The 16,272-nt window shown below is 50.9% G+C and overlaps 1 protein-coding gene across 1 annotated transcript; it reads left to right on the top strand.

Annotated features, from left to right (window-relative positions):
* The first annotated feature begins 1,079 nt into the window (after positions 1 to 1,079).
* Positions 1,080 to 15,922, top strand: LOC135302355 (rootletin-like). The gene is made up of 16 exons (XM_064422725.1): positions 1,080 to 1,541; positions 2,336 to 2,373; positions 3,748 to 3,851; positions 4,782 to 4,920; positions 5,073 to 5,266; positions 6,616 to 6,743; positions 6,942 to 7,111; positions 7,925 to 7,996; positions 8,327 to 8,449; positions 8,729 to 8,854; positions 9,430 to 9,571; positions 11,752 to 11,815; positions 12,627 to 12,675; positions 13,917 to 14,026; positions 14,854 to 14,971; positions 15,806 to 15,922. The coding sequence occupies exons 1-16, from the start codon at positions 1,466 to 1,468 to the stop codon at positions 15,920 to 15,922; spliced, it is 1,770 nt and encodes a 589-aa protein (XP_064278795.1). The 5' UTR covers positions 1,080 to 1,465.
* The last annotated feature ends 350 nt before the right edge of the window (positions 15,923 to 16,272 follow it).

The raw sequence follows: 16,272 nt of genomic DNA, 5'->3' as shown, positions 1-16,272 counted from the left end.
GGGAAACACCTGGACTTGTGTAGAGCCCTTCCAAAATGCTGCCATGGCTGCAAGAGCAGGCAAACAGCAAAAGCCCAGATCTTTCTCCGTTCTTTTTAGTTTTTAACTGAGACCTGGTGGTTTTTCCAGGCACTTTCTGTTTGTGCTCAGGAAGGTATTTTTAGGAGGGAGGAAAAAAAATTGGTTTCAAGGGCAGAGGAGAGGAGGGGGAAGGAAGCTTCTGAACTTTGGAAAGCTTGTGGTTGCTCTGTTTTCCTGAGCCTGCCTTGCTAAGGTGTGCCCACCAGCTGAGCTATTTGGTCTCTGCCTCATAACTCCCTTTTAGGTGGGACTTTCCCATTTTGGTGGTTTTCCTCCCCCCACCAGCTTCTACATTGTCCCACATTGGGATTTAAGGTTCTTTTCCTTCCTTCTGTGTGTCCATTGGAGTCAGATCCCTGTGACTGCCAGATGCATACTGCAGGGAAGCTGCCAGAAGTGAGGCACAGGCCCCAAAGGCTTCTTTGAGGTGCTGTAATTGTGCAGCAGCAGTGTGCTGTGTGTGCAGCAGGTTGGTTACTTGGCTTTTTCCCCCCACTTAGGTGTCATTCTTCCTTCAGCAAGCCCTACAGTTTGCTGGTTGATGTTAGCCATGCAGCAAATGGGTGGGAATGACAGGCATTCCAGCTGAGTGAACTCTCCAGGATATTAGCAAAGCACAATTTCATCCACAGCATATAAGCAAATGTTCTTGGTTTTAATCAGAAGCACTGCTGGGCAAAAGGGCACATTGCCTTTGGCTTCCTCACATGCTGGCTCTTTCTGAGTGTTCAGCTTGGCATACAGGGTGAATGGGCTTGGTGCCTGTTCTGTGTTACTCTGGGATCCTTTGAGCTGTGGGTTATGGATTGCAAGGGGGTTTTGTGCTGCTTTGGGGCAGAGGAGAACTTTCTGGGCTTTTCTGTTGTGTTAGCTGTAGGGAAGGTTTGGTTGCCTTGCATGAACTCACAGAGCAAGCCAGAGCAGCTGCTATTGTGATGTCAGCAGAGGGCTGCCACGTCACAGAGTTGTCACCAGGAGGTTTTCCTGGTGCCCACAAGGCCTCAGCGTCCAGAGCAGCTCTTGGCGTGCTCCTTGCAGGAGGATCACCTCGTCTGAGCTGTTCTCAGATTACGGCCGGTGTTCCTTTTGTCTCTGTATTTTCTTGCACAGTCCTTGGACTGGTGCAAGTGTCCTGTTTTTACCCTTTTTACTTGCACAGTCTCAGGACTTGTGCAAGTGTCCTGTTTTACCCCTTTTTTACTTGCACAGTCTCAGGACTCGTGCAAGTGTCCTTTTTTTCCCCTTTTTACTTGCACAGTCTCAGGACTTGTGCAAGTGTCCTGTTTTTCCCCTTTTTACTTGCACAGTCCCAGGACTTGTGCAAGTGGGGTTTTTTTCCATTTTTGTTTCCTGGCCTACGGACTCGAGCAGCCCTGCTCAAAGGATGGAGCGAGTCCGTAGAGCAGTCAGCAGCGTCTTTTCATTGGCGGCTTCTCGGAAAGCTTTTCTTCATTTGGCTGGTAAATAGAAGTTTTTTTTTCCCTTTGGGGCAGCATGTTGGGACACAAATGGCATAAAGATGCCATATGTTTGGTAAAGCTCCTGTCAAGAGCTTCAGCTGGAGAAGGGGGTGTCTCTTGCCCAGCAGGGTGTAGGAACCTCCAAAATGCAGACTGGGAGAGCCTTGCATGCATCCTTCTAAAAACTGTGCAGGTCTCTGCAGAACTGAGGAAAAGCATCTTTGGATTGCATTCAATACTTAAAGGATGTGCCAGTCTAACTGGACCCCCTCTGTGTGCTCCAAGAGCCATTGGCTCTGCGCTGCAGGGCAAACTGCCGAGCACTTTGTGTGTGCTCCTGAAGCCCAGAGCTGGGCCTGTGCTGTGTCCCAACAGAACTGCAAGTGCTGAGAGGGGTTTGGTGGAAGCTTTTGTAGGGAATTGTTTACAGCAACTGTGTGGGACATGCTTCATGCAATTTACAAAACAAAAAAACAAGTCCAGGAAAGAGAGGAGAAAAAAGCTGCTTTAGCTGTAGGCTGGACAATGAGCTCCAATGTAGGCACTGCCTGCTAAGGAACAATTTGCATCTTCACGGCCAAGTTTCTAGTTCCTTAGTGGCAAAGCTGAGCAAAAGGTAGACACAGCCTAGGGTATTGGCCTGCAGTCTTGCTTGCTGTGTTAAAGAAGTGCTGCTCCTGGAGGGATGTTGTGAAAGGAGAATGCTTTCTGCTTGGGGGGACTTGTTCTGTGGGATTCCTCAGCACAAAGAGTTTTCTAACAGCACCTGGTTCATTTTCCCTTGCCCCCGGCAGCTCGCCTCAGAGGTGGAAGGAGTCCAGCGCGCGCTTCAGTGAGTGGGACGGGCACCCTTGACATTCCTGGTGTCTGAGGAGTGTGGAGAAAGCTGTGGGCTTGGCCTGTTGCAGTAGAGTGCCAGCCTGGCAAGCTGAAAGAAAGGCCACATCAGCGCCTGTATGAACACTACCAGAAGGATTCCATCCCTTTCCTCCTTTTCCACTGAAGAGGTTTTAACTAATGGAAGTCAAGCTTTGCAGGCAGGAGGCTGCATGCTGATTGTAGCCAGCCTGAAATATCTCCTGCAGAAACATGCACAATCCTGTCTAAACATTAGCCTTATCAGCCCTTTTTAATTGAGTTTTAATGCCTGAGCATCTCACTTTTACCCAAATTCATGACTTGTGCTTAGGACAGCTGGGAATAGAGCTCAGGAGAAATCAGGCTCTAAATGACAGGTTACTCCCTGTCCCTCACACTGCTGCCTGTCTGCAGAGCACCACAGCAGCAGCAGAACCTCCTCTGGCTTGCTCTCTTCCTCCAGAGGCTAAAGGGGACACAAAGGACAACAAACCTCCAGGCGTTGTCAGTCCAGGGCCTGAGCATCCTACAGCAATCAGTGGCAGCTTTGGTTGGTTGAGTGCAAAGCTTTGGGGCAGTGCAGAGCTGCAAGTTTCTGAGCAGACAGCCCTTGCCCTTTGAGGCTGAGGATGCTGTGGGCTGGAGTCCTGCCATGAGCTCGCACTTCAGCCCAGCCACTGACCCATGAGAAATGGCATCTGAAAATTGACATGCAGGCATCATTTTCCTGGCATTCTCACAGGGACTGTGAACTTCCCTTGGTGTCAGAGAAGCGGTAGCATGATGTCCTTTAGTGCTACTGGTGTGGAAGTCAGCCCCTCTGTGCACAGAGTCTGTGCAGGCTCCCTGCTGTCAGCAGAGAGAGGTCCCCAGGTGCAGTTCACAGCCTTGTGGGGTGCCGAGGAGCCGCTGTTGCCTGCAGGGACCCACCCCTCTCCACGCCCTATCTAGGTAGCTACAGGCACTGCTTCCACTGCCTCCTTAACTTTGACATGACCCAAGTGTGTTGAAAAGACTCCTGAGCAGCTCTGCATGGCAGAGACAAAATCTGTCTGTGAAGGGCTGGAATGCAGTTCCTGTTGGCTGCTCTTGAAGGCCTGAAATCCTGAGGGGAAGCCAGTTGAGCAGAGCTGAGCAGAGAAATGTTCCCTGCTTCTATTCAGACACTTCCAGAGCAACTCCAGGGTTAGTTGGGACATAAACACCACATCAATACCACATAAACAGCCCCACACAACAGCTTTTGTCTTCAGGAGGGCTGCTGCTTGCTGCTTCTAGCAGCTCTCAGGAGCCAACTTCCCTGCTCCTGATTGCTTGTTTGTGCTTTTTCCCTGCCTATTCCTTGCAGGTCCCGCGAGGAGAGGATCTTGCCAGTCAGGACTCCTGGGCCCAGACAGGAAAGGCAGAGCGGCAGGAGAGCACGGACAGAGTGCACGGTGCCCAGGAGTTCAGGTGTGTGTTGAGCTTTCTCGCTTTCTCTGAGCAGGGGTGGGCATTGCTGGGCTTTAGGAGGCCCAGTGTCAAAGAACAAATTTGGCTTTCTCATTGTTGACTTGCTCAGCACAGATGAGGGAAGGCAGCCCAGGGCAGGTCTGGCTGCTGAGCAACCTAGAGCACAGCTGCTTTCTGGGACTCACTCCTTAAACCCTGACAAAAAGCATTCCTAACTAGACCAGAGTAAAAGCAAGGGAGGGTCAGGCTGGGCTTAAGGAGAGCACAGCATTGACCTGCAAAGGCAGTCATGCAGCAGAACAAGTGTCTCAGAGAGCTTGGGCAGATTCCAGCCCTAGACATTCCAAAGCCCCAGCTGGATGGGGCCTTGAGCAGCCTGTCCAGATGCTGACCCCAAGTGCTTGGAACTGAAGACTGGGCTAGAGGCTTCCTGGGATCTCTGCCAGCCTAACCATCCTTTGATAATTGGATTGGAAAATCGTCCCCACCTCCTGCCCAAGCTATGGCTTGCAGGCTCTTTCCTTGTTTCACTAGTGAAAGCAAGAGTAATTGTGGCAGTACTCATCTAGACTTAGCAAGCATGTCTTAGCCAAAGAAGAACTTTTACAAGTCCAGTATCCACTGTAATCAGAAAGGAATGTAAGAGCTAGCAGGCAGGAAGCTGTTACGCTGAGAGTACCTGAGCTTTCTGGAAGTGTTCTGTGGCTTCTGGAAGCTTGTTTGACTTCCTCAGCGGTGACTCCTTCACCTGCAGGAACAACAAAGAGAGATGCTGGTCTAGGGAGGGAATTGCAGCATTCTCTTGAGGTGGAAGTAGAGGGCGGTTGGAAGCCCCTGAGACTGCCTTGTGTGGGACATGGTATGCAGTCCTGGTCTTGCAAGGAGACTGTGTTGCAATTAAAGGCTTGTTTGTCTGTCTGCTTGCCGTAGGTGGAAGGAGTTGGCTGCATTTGAGAGAAAGCGCCACTCCTCACTAGAGAGGGTGTCTGAAGTGGCAGCACCGACAGCGGAGGAATGGCAGCCTCAGAGGGATCTGCTGAAGGAAGCGGTTCCTCTGGCAGTGCCAAAGGTACGCTCACCTTGTTCCTAGGCAGCACTTGTGGGAGAGGGATTTGTCCTAGCAAGACTCCCCCGAATGCTGCTTCTGGCAGTAAGCCAAGACCGAGCCTGTGTTGTTGTTGTTGTTGTTCCTCTTGAAAAATGGTGCCCCCCCACTGCCAGGTTTTCCGCCGGCAGCGGCCAGCCCACAGGGGCCTGGAGAAGCTGCTGCAGGAGTTCTCCCGCCAAGGGCACACCCTGTCCCAGGTGTGCAGAGAGAAGGCGGTGCTGGCGCAAGAGAACGCTGCCCTGGAAGCCCGACTGGCAGCCACGGAGCGGGACCTGCGAGGCCTTTCAGAGCAGCTGCCAGAGGCCAGGTAAAGGCAGGGAGGAGACCCTGGGTGGGACATTACTGAAGGTCTGTAGTTACAAAGGTGGTGAGCATTATGCCAGGATTTACTGCCTGCTGTGTGCTCTCCAGATGTTTCTTGGGCAGAGAAGCAAAGAGATACAAGCAAAAAGGGAAGGATACTGTGATGTGAATATTACTTTTCTGCCAGCTCAAGCTCTCAAAGCTTTTTTTGGGTGCCTGCTTGGGACCCCTTGCACATTCCTGTGACTAGTGCAAAGCAAGCCAACTTGGCACTCAGTTGAGGACCAGGGACACTGTGCAGATGTTTGCTGAATCCAGAAGTTTCCCTCTGGTTTTGCTTTCTCCTTCAGTGCATCTGACCATCAATCTTTTCTTGCCAAGTTGTTTGACACGGGGTTTTTGGAATTCAAGGCTCTTAGATGTGAATGATGTGAGTAGGACGCTGATACTTCAGGTGAAGCTGGAGGGTCATGCTGAAAATCTTGAGAGCCTGCAGAGCTGACTCTTGTGAAGGATGGTGCAGAACCTAGAACTACTTACAAACAGCAGCAGCAGCAGAAGGGAAAGGTCTTGTGACTTCTTGACAGTGTCTGGGGATTCTTGCTGAGCACTGATTCTTGCCCACTTGTCCAGTCACCTCTGTAACCTGTCAAGGATCTTTTTGGCTGATCCTTCTTCCTTTTTAAAGAGTGCCCAGATATTTGGGCACTGCTGGCTTAGTTAGCCAAAAATAAAGGTAGCAAGTGGTCTTGTTCATCCAATTCCAGTAATTTAATTGGCCGGATATCTGTCCCTCCTCCTAGAGAGTTCTTGTGCAGATAGAAACCTACTTCTGGTTTCCTACTCATGCTGCTAGAAGCCAGAGGTTTTGCTATATGGTTTGGTGAATTCCTTCAGTCCCTTTTACTTAGAGAGTGCCTGGCCAACAAAGTACCTATACGTCCACTATGAATGGCATGAAGCATTGAGGAGTCAGCCAGGAGAGCCCTGTTCTGTCCTGCACCTGCGGAGTGACTTGGAAGTGCTGATGAGATCAGGGCTGTGAGCAGAGGCTGGGCTTTTGTCCCTTTGCAGATACTTGGTGGGCACACCCGTGTGTGATAGGTCAGGCAACAGCAATTTCAGCTTTGGTTGCTGAGACCAAACTGAGCTGGGCTAGGTCATGAGGAAAGGCTGCCCAGTCACCTGGAGGGGCCTGCTTTGCTATGTAAAGTGGCAAGATAGTCCTGCTGTATCTGAGTTTCCATGCAAGCCATTTTGTGTACTAAGGTGTAGGGATCTTAAAGCACATCTTACTGGAGAAGCTGCCCCTGTGTGCCAGGAGCAATTGCTCTTCATCTTCACGCCTTGTAGGTCAGAGAAGGAGAGCCTGCAAAGCAGCCTGCTGGAGGCTGAGCAGCACATATGGGAGCTGGAGATGGCCAGGAGCCCTGTGGAAGCCCAAGTGCACAGGGCCAGGCAGGCCAAGGAGGCGATACTGGGTGAGAGCCTGGTGCGCTTTGTTTCTGCTGGTGGCCCTGCCCCGTGCAGTGGCTGCGAAGGCAGCTCTGTGCCCAGGGCTTCTGAGCAGTGAAGCAGCTGAGGGCAGGTCCCTCCTTGCCTGAAACTGGAAGGGCTTAAGGCCAGCAGATTGCTCTGCTTGTGGAGTGTCTGACTGCTGCCGTGTGTCATGTTTGCAGAGGATGTGAGGGGCCTTCGTTGTGAGCTGCTGGCTGTAAGAGCTCTCAGCCAGCAGCAATGTGAAGACATGGCTGAACAGCTCCGCTGGGCACAAGAACAGTGCTGCAAGGCTCTGAGACTCTGGCAATCTGCCCAGGAAGAGGAAAAAAGGAACCTCATGCAAAAACTGGTAAGAAACAAGAGGCCCCTGAAGATTTCAGGCAGGTTTGGTGGGCTGGGTCAGCAGAAGAGCAGCCTGAGTATGTGACATGGCCACAAGCATCTGCTGTAGGCCAGACGTTGCTGGGCCAGGCAGCAGGGGCCTTCAAGGGCTCATACTTGAAGGCCTGTGAAGAGCCAGAGGACAATGCTGGGACAGTATATGCATGCACAGGTTGAGGATGGGCATCAGCCAAGTTCCCCAGGAGGCTGGGTGGTCGCCACCCAAAGCATGGCAGCGAAGGGGCAGGATCTTCCCCACAGCCTTGTGCCATGCAGCAGGCGGCTGCTGACCTTGCTGCCAACTGCAGTCCCAGCAACCGGGTTCCTTGCTTTCTGTCCTCCCATGGTGGACAGATGTCTTTGGGCCTGAATCATACGCAAGAGGCCCCGTGCTGCTGGTATTTCAGCTGGTGGCCTGCCTTGTGACTGGATCATGGAGGCGCTGGCCTCATCCTCATCCTGCAGTCCATGTGCAGCTCTTCCTTGATCAAAGGGCAGGGGGAATGTGAGCACAGAGCCTCTGAGAACAGGCAGAAATGCTGAGGAGAGAGGGGCTAGAAAACAGGCAGCCATGAGAGCAGGGAAGGAAGGTGGCATCTCCTTCCTTCCACCTGCTGACACTCCCTCTACATTTTGGGTTAGAACAGCATTGCTGGAGGGCACAAAGTCATGACTCGTGCACTTTCCAGTTGGGCGGGTTGTTGGAGGGATGAAGCTTCCATTTCTCTCTATGGGGAGCATTGCTTGGACTTCATCAGGAATTGTCTGTTCCCCTGATCAGGAGAGACAACTGGAAGAGCAGCATGTGGAGGCACGGAAGCAGCTGGAGGAACGGGCAAACTTCCTGGCAGAGGTAGAGAGGGAGCAGGAGAAAAGGCTGCTTGAGATGAAGGGGGAAATTGGCATCATGCAAGCTGAAGAAGAAAAGCTACTAAGCAGAGGCAGTCAAGAGGCACAGAGTGTGGAAAGAGAGTTTGTGTGCTGTTTTGGACTCCTCTGGGCTCCCTATGGGCACTGCTTCCCTGGGCACTGTCTGTCTGGGTGGCATTGTCTCTTAGCTGGCCCCACAGAAATACGAGCATGAGAACAAAATGCTTTTGGAAAGCGAGAGCACATCAGTCTTGGTTGCCACACAAGTGGAGTGTGGGAAGTTTAAAGCCATCTTCTCTTCCTTTGTGGGCAGGTGCTGCAGGAAGAGCAGCGTCAGAAGGCTGCTGTCATCCACAAGGTGTACCAGCTGCAGAGAGAGCTGAAGCAAAGTGAGCAGCTGAGGCAGAAGCTGAATGAGCAGTGGCAGAATGAGCAGGTGAGCCTGAGTAGGCAGGCAGCAGAGGGAAGGGCAGTGATGGGGGCAGGAACTGGAGATCTGAGGAAAGGGGAGGCAAGGACTACTGCCCGCACTGGAAGCACAGAGCCTGGCAGGCTCCAGTGCTGAGCAGCAGGAAGAAGAGCTGGGGTGGAAGGGTTAGAGCTGGGTAAAGAAGCAGAAAGAAGTGGCTGAATAGAAGTGCTTTTGAGACTGGAAAAGAGGAAACGTGAGTGTGATGGCAGGTGCCAGTAAGATTTCTCTTGATGGAATATCAAGGTCATGCTGCAGGCTGAGCTGCAGGAAGCTGAGAGGAAGATGAGGGCAATGGAGAAGAGGCACCAAGAGGAAATGGAAAGGATGCACAAGGTCCTGCTGCAGTACAGGCTGGCTGAAGAAAAGCAGGTGAGTGAAAGAGCAGGAGGCACTGCAGTCATGCAACAAGTGGTCTCTGCCCTTGTTGCCTTTCCCCTGCAGAGCAGCAGTGGATGGGGGCAATGTCTCTGACCGCCGTGCTCTGTGGGCTCCATAGCAGCTGGACAGAAGAACACTTCCTGGGCTGCTGAACCTCAGCTGCTGCCCTGGGCAGCAGGGCTAGTGCTTTGGCCAGTGGGCCAGCAATCCTGTGAATGTATTTCTGCTGGCCTCTTAGTGCTCCCTTTGTTTTTTGAGGGGTTTGTTCAGGTAAGCATGGTGACCCACACAGATTCTGAGCAAGTTGTCCCTGTCCATGGTGACTGCAGTCCTCAGAACGGGCTGAAGTGTAAAGTTGCTCTTTCCCTTTCACACTCTCCTCTACGGCTGGCTGTGACAAGCTGTAGTCTCTGACTGCTTGTGTGGGTTTGACTTGAGGAGGAAGAGTTGACAGCTCAGCTTGCAGCCTAACACCAGTGCTGTTCCTAAGGGCTTGCCTTTGAAATGCTCTGTCTGGGGCATCTCTGCCAAGCACCTTTCTGACACAAACAAATTTCTTCTCCCAGGTGGACGCAGGATCTGCCATCGAAGCTGCTGGTGCAGCAGCATCCTGCCAAGAAGCCTCCTCTCCACAGCCTGAAAACCAGAGCATGAGCAGCTCGGCCCGCTCAAGCCAGGAGAGAGAGAAGCAGTTCCTGAAGCTGCTGAGTACGTGCTGGGGATTTCTTGTGTGACCGAGCAGTGTTTTATGGTGTGTGTGCCTCAGCATGGGCTGGAGCACATGTTCCTCCTGCCTTTGGTGTCAGACAGACATTGTGGATCTCTACAGAAGCCACTGTTGTGCTTGGGGGCAGCCAGACAGCACTTTGAGGCGTTCCTTTTGCCTTTGAGGGCAGCTGGGAGTGGGTGGGCTTTGCCTGAGCTTCCCTGTGCAGTGAAGACAAGAGCAGGGATTGTTTTGCAAGCAGCAGAAGGCTGCAACCCAGCCAATGACTCCGTGAAGGTGTGTGTGCTAGTCTGGCCAAACTGATGAGAACGCTTGGCTTCCTGGATTCCCTTTAGACTCCTGACCTGTCATTGGAGACAAAATTTTGTCATTGGAGACAAAATACTTCCCAGAACTTGATTGTCTGTGGGGCTGGTTTAATGCTGGTGTTGTTTTTATAACTGTTAGTGCTTCTACTGTTCCTTCTTCAGTTTGGGCTTGATAAGAATTCTACATTTTGGTTAGCCTGACCTTCTGGATGAGAACATCAGTTGATAGCACAAATAAGAGAGGAAGAGGTCTTTTCAATGTGCCCTAAAAGCTAAAATTCTTAGAACAATCCCGAGGTATCAGAGAAGAAGAGTTGTTTTCAAAGTGCCCCAAAAGATGAAAACCACCACACTTTTTTTGACAATCCCTGTTTGATATTTTAGTTGCATGCCTAGGAAGATGCATCAAAGAGACACATCCATGTGGCATTTCCAGATAGAACTGCCCTGCAGGCAATTCTCAGGAGGAAGCCTACAGCCCCTCTGCTGCATGTTCCTCCAGTACCAGGCACTTTGTCACTGCTAATGCCCAGCTGATAAACACTCTTGGAATACTAAGCATTGGCCTCAATCCCTGCACAGATTCCTGCACTCGAGGAAAGCACACCAAGGCCTTGGTGACTCTGCAGTACAGCTGAGTTGCTTCTTACAACTAGTAAGGGCTGCCAGTGCAGTGCTGTCAGGGACTGACGGGTCAGGCACAGAGCAGAGCCCAGTTTACTCAGTGTCTGCCATCAGCTGTTGGGACAAAAGGTGGATTGATTGACTCCTCCGTGGGTCTGAAGAGAAAGACAACCATGTTCTGTCTTGAGTGGGGTCAACAGCTTGTAACAGAGCTGGGTGTGCCTCTGGCTTCTTGACAGTGGCTGTCAGTGGCCGTTCGTGGGCTTTGCCAAGCTTTTTGTCATACCTGCCCTGCCACTGACAGCTGCTGTGCCTGCAGGGGCTGGAGACTTCCTCAGCTGTGGGGTTGCAGCTGCCGCCCCGTTGCTGCAGCTTTGCCTGGGCTGGTGAGAGGATCAGCATCTCCTTTGTGCAGGTGTCTGTGTCACGGCAGCGCCTGAGGAGCGGCGCTGTCCTTGTGACCCGTCTGGGCTGTGCCCTTTGGGAAGATGGGGCACGTGGGTGCTGTTCAAGGGGCCAAGTCCAGTGCCCGTGGCTGCTGCAGCCCGGGCTGAAGACCAGCACTTGTAGTTCTTCACTGAATGAGGAACAGGCAAAGTGGTCTTCAGAACTTAGCCTGCTCCTAAATGAAAAGGGTTCTAATTCTTAGAGCCATTGTTCTTGGATGTAGCATGAGCTGCTGTTCTCTGAAAATGTCAAGGCATTCTTTAGGCAAACTGCTGAGAGGAAGGGAACATCCCCTCCTCTCCTGGAATTCACTTTGCAGTATTCTTTCTGGTCTGCAAAAAGCAGATGTTGATAAAAATTCATCCCAGATCCCAGGGTGCACTGAATCTTTGGAAGTATGTAATCTTGTGCTGAATCTCCCAAGAGAGTGTTTCTTCCCAAGAAAATGAAGGCTGCTGATTTTTCAGCCCTCCTTCCCATTTGTAGATGACAGCCGCTTGCCTTGGTGCCTGTTCTCTTCTGGTCTCTGTCTGCTCTGATGGTTTTTCCATGGGCTTAGTTTCCTGTCAAGGCAACCCTGCAAAGGAGTGTGGGAGAATCAGACTCTGTGCAGAGCTGCCTCTTTTGCTGGGGCTGCTGTTGTTGTTGTTCTTGTTGATGTTATCGTTAGCCAAAAGACCACAAATTGCTCAGAGCCCCAGAGAGTGGAGCTGGGTTTCAGATCTCCTGCAAGCTCAATCTCTCTGTTTTGAACTTTGCTTCTTGCATTTTGTTTCTTTCAGGGTGTGTGGTGAGTGTGGAAGATCCAGAAAAGAAGTACACTGGATGGGAACATCTTGGCAGTGGGTGAGTGCAGCCACGGGCCACAGAACCACGGGCCAGGAATTTTGGTGGTGCAATAGCATGTGGGAAGTCAGGCAAGCTGCAAGCATTTTCAGAGCCTGGCTCCAGATTGTCCCTGTCTCACTACTGAGGCAGTACAAGGCATCATCAAAGATGACTGGATGCTGACAATGTCTTGGCTGCCTCAAGGAGCAGGACCTGGAAGCCCTCCTGTCCCTCCAAGATGGGGCACCAGTTTGCCTATTTTCCCAGGAGACATGGTTTTGTATGATTCAAAGTAATATGGCCACACTCATGAAGGAAGGAAAAGCTGAGAGAGCAGGTTTTGTGTGTTGTTTCCCACCAGACAGCTGTCAGATAACAGCTCTCAGTAGCATTCCTTAGTAGTATTTTTCTGGAAACAATATTCAGTGGTCAGGAAAATAAGAAAGGCTGTATGGCATTGCCTGAGTTTGGCAGGTAGGATGAAAAGAGAGCAGTGAGAAGGCCCAGCAGCACTGTGTGTTTCATTGCCTGGAAAGGCACGTCACAGGCACAGACACAAGAAGGAAAAGGCAAAGAAAACCCCCCAACATGCATAAGCTAGTGTGTCCATTGGAGAATTCTAGCAGCCCTTTTTCTTCCTGTGGGAGCCAGCTTTTCTCTTGGACACTCTGCATGGCAGAGGGCTGCTGGGCTGCTGTGCCTTGGCTGAAGAGTAGACAAAGCCCAGTGTTTTAGAGACACTGCAGGCAGCAGAGAGCTCCTGCCTGGGGTGCCTTTTGCTCCTCAGCACTGAACAACTTCTCTGCTCTTGCCACTGTTCTGATTCTAGGGGCTTTGGAGCTGTTTATAAGGCCTTTGACACTGCCACGGGACAAGCGGTGAGTGCCCATGCAGATCTTGCAGTTCTTGAGTGCTTTCCCCTGTGATGTGATCTGTGGCCAGAGCTTTGGCCTGCCTGTCTTTGCTGCAGAGGCTGTTCTGCAGAAGCAGTCTGTCTAGAGGCAGGCTGCAAAATGCATTTGGGACAGACTTTGTCCTTCCTACCTACCTGAATGAATGCAAGGATGGCCGTGGTGTCTTTCAGAGGACACGCTAGCTTGGACTTACTGGATAAATATGCATAGATTAGCTGATGGCAAGGGCCATCATTCCAGCCCAATTCCTCTTAAGCCCAGGATCAGACACAGATATTTTGTTTTCTATCACGTGATTCAGTTGGAAAATACAATGCAAGCCCTTCAGAAAGAGAGATCTTGTCTGGAGCACAGTTTTGCCTTTCAGTCCTAGGGAACCTAGTTCACATACACACACACCTACACACACACACACAGAGAGAGACACGTGCACAGATGAATGAGAAGAAGTTGATGAAGAGCCTTAAATAATACAACCTTGTGTTGATCCTGTGTTCCACTAGAGAGATGCTCTCTGTTCTGAACAGGCATGGTGGTGTCTTGGAGAGTCTTGCTGCTCTTTGGGGCTAGAAGTTCCAAGTCCTGAATTCTCCTTTTTGACTCTCAGGAAATACATTCCATCTTCCTTAATAGTAAGGAATTAAAGAAGGTAGTTCCTTATCCAGCTGCAGAGCTGTGCTCAGGAACTGCACTTGGAGGGAGGTCTCGGAGGCGTCCGAAAGCCCTGAGCCCTGTACTTAGAACCTGGGGCACATCCATAGTGTACCACAGAAAGGGGTATTCATTTTTAAACCCATTCAATAATTTCAAGTCTAAAGATTGTTCTTCAAAGTTGCAAAAGCCAAACTGAAGAAGTGAGGATGTGCTGGGATTGTAACTTTACCTTGAGTCGCTTTGCAGTTCTTTTTTGACAGCATTTTCCCCATCATGTTTGTATGTGTTTACTCTGGCACACAATTGAATTGGCAGCCATCTCTTCACAGGAGAAAAATTACTTTTGGCTTCCAAAGCGTGTGTAAATGATAATAGTAGTGCTAAACAAAGTCTGTTTGAGAAGCCTGCGAGTGCAGAGGGTGGTGTTAGCGCTTTGTGGTTGATGGTTTAGAGTCCCTTTTTTCCGAGGTGACAAGGCATCCACGCCCATGAGTGCCAGAGAAAGAGGCTCTGGTCATGTCTGTCCCTAAGAGCTTTTGATGTCATTGTAGGTGGCTGTAAAGGAACTTTATCTCCAGCACCAGGGCTGTGAGGGAATATTAAAAGAAATCCTGCTCATGAGAGAAAATAAGAACGCCAATATTGTCAGCTACTTAGAAAGGTAAGTAGTTCTGGTGATTTTCTGGGAACGTTCATTTCCATACTTGCAAGGCAAAGATTTAAAAGCTCTTTAGCCATTGGCAGAAAATGGATCTTTCAATGAACATCAATCCACTCCTGCACCAGGCATGGGAGGAGTTTGCATTCTGTCCCCATGAATGCTTCCTGACATAAACAGCTTGAAGATTGATCTCAGAAACGTGGCTCTCTTACTAAGCCAGCAGCCTGTATGTTCACTTGCTGCATGTGGTTTTGCTGGTTTGGGGCGTGATTTTTTCTAAGTGTTGGAGGAGAAAACATGCCAGAGATTATGTACCTTGTGCTGTTCCCACTATTTTCCATAGCCTTGCATGCCAAAAGACTAGGCTAGGAGACACATAATTTGCCAGGTCTGAAATTGTTTTCCTGTTTGTGACTGTCCTTTCTGCAAGGTTTTCCAAAGGGTGTTGGCAGTGCTGCACACCCACTTGCCTTTAGTAAAAGCTGTGAAAACTGTGTCTCCTTGCTCCTGAAAGGAATGCGGCAATTTGTGTCTGAAGATGATGAAGCAGCTGCTGGGATGTGTCCACTTCCAGATTTATCTTTTTCCTCACTAAACCTCCTTTTTCCCCTGCTTGCCACCTAAGCCGTCTCCTTTTCCATGGATGTGCCTTCCTCCTTTAGGTGGCACAGATGGCAGGCACTGGCTAGCCTAGGTGGAGTGTGTCTTCATTTGATTCCGTCTTCATTTACCAGTGACCTGGAAACAAAACTCAGCTGTAGTCTTTTCTTCCCCACAGCAATTTAGCTGTGCACATTCAGCTCCATGCTCTTGCTTTCCTCTTGCAGCTACCTTGTGGATGAGGCTGTCCTGCTGGTGTTGGAATATATGGATGGAGGCTCCTTAGCTGATGTGGTCACCGTGAGAAGGATGGCTGTAGGACACATAGCAACAGTGTGTCGGGAGGTAAGGGGTCCTGCTTGTGCTTGCGAAGGCTTGGACAAGGCTAGTCCTCTGAAAGCACTGCAAAGTGAGTGATTCCATGTTCAGAGCTTTCTTTCTGTGTTGCTCTTCTGCTTCAGAGAAGAAAGAGCATCTGGACTGAAGTGCCTGCCAGTGTCCCTGCCCTTCCTGTACTCTGTTCTTCACTCTTATCCACCATCATTGAACTCTCTGTCTCTTTTTCCTTTTTATTTTCTGTTCTGCACTTTGCCTCCCCAAGCCTTTGCCCAGAGCCTTTCTGCACTGCCTTCTTTGCCTGTAAGTGCAAAGGTGCTGCTGTGAGAGTTTTAAACCAGAGGCCAAGCCAAAGAGAGACTCATCTGCCACAGGTCTCCACTCCAAAGGATGGCATGGCACCCAGCATGGTGCTTGCTGCTGAAAACTGACAAAGGAGCTACTTCCAAGTCTGCTGTCGAGGCAGCCGTAGAACCCTTGTCCTCCAGTCTCCCGCCCGACAGTGATCTCCTTGGTATCCAAGGCAGGGACGTTTTCCTCTTTTGGCAAACCATTGTTTGTCATCCGGACGGGAAGAGCGCATCCGCTGCAGCAGCGCTCATTCTGACTGGCTTTGCAGGGGACAGTCTCGAGCAACAACTGACTGATGTTTCCCCCTCCAAAGCGAATATGCCTTCCCTTGGAAAGATCCTGCTCTCCTAGTGCTGCAGCAGCAAGCTCTTCCTCCTGCCAGCACTCACTGCTCCTTGGAGATCTGTGAATCTTCAGGAGCAGCCTCCTTTTGCATGTGATGAAATCAGATCAGGCTAACTTTTGGCCTCCTGTTTCTTTTTCCCCTGGCAGTGCCTGCAAGGCCTGGCTTTCCTTCATGCCAAGCAGGTGATCCACAGAGACATCAAAAGTGACAACATCCTTCTGGGCCGGGACGGCTCCGTCAGGCTGGGTGGGTATTCCTGCTGAGGCGCAGCGCTGCGGGGAGGCAGTGTGGGGCTTCTTTGGAGAGGCTGCCGGGTGCCAGCAGTGGCTGCTGAGAGTGCAGGGAGCGCTGTGCAAGCCCAGGCCGCAGCTGGAAGGTGCTGAGTGGTCTAGAGAGCAACCAGGTATCCAGAGTAACTTTGGTTTGTGGGTGTTCCTTCCAAAGGGAGAGAGTTACAGTGTAAACGTTCAGGGCAATGAGGAAAAGCCAAGGTTTTGTAGGAGTCATGGGCGGGTTGTCACCTGCACAATTGCCCATGTCCTTGGCTGCAGCCCTGAGGAAGGAGAGCCCAGCTGCTTTTCCAGATTGATTCAGCACTGCATTCTGGGACTGA

The sequence above is a fragment of the Passer domesticus genome, chromosome 6 (genome assembly GCF_036417665.1).
Source record: "Passer domesticus isolate bPasDom1 chromosome 6, bPasDom1.hap1, whole genome shotgun sequence".
NCBI lineage: Eukaryota > Metazoa > Chordata > Aves > Passeriformes > Passeridae > Passer > Passer domesticus.
This window is presented reverse-complemented; position numbering and strand designations above follow the sequence as displayed.

Bases quoted from the DNA above. Each gene is read 5' to 3' on its own strand.
- LOC135302355 (XM_064422725.1), top strand. From the start codon at position 1,466: ATGGAGCGAGTCCGTAGAGCAGTCAGCAGCGTCTTTTCATTGGCGGCT. The intron at 3,852-4,781 runs GTGTGTGTTGAG...TGCTTGCCGTAG, and splicing joins CACGGTGCCCAGGAGTTCAG to GTGGAAGGAGTTGGCTGCAT. The intron at 9,572-11,751 runs GTACGTGCTGGG...TGTTTCTTTCAG, and splicing joins GCAGTTCCTGAAGCTGCTGA to GGTGTGTGGTGAGTGTGGAA.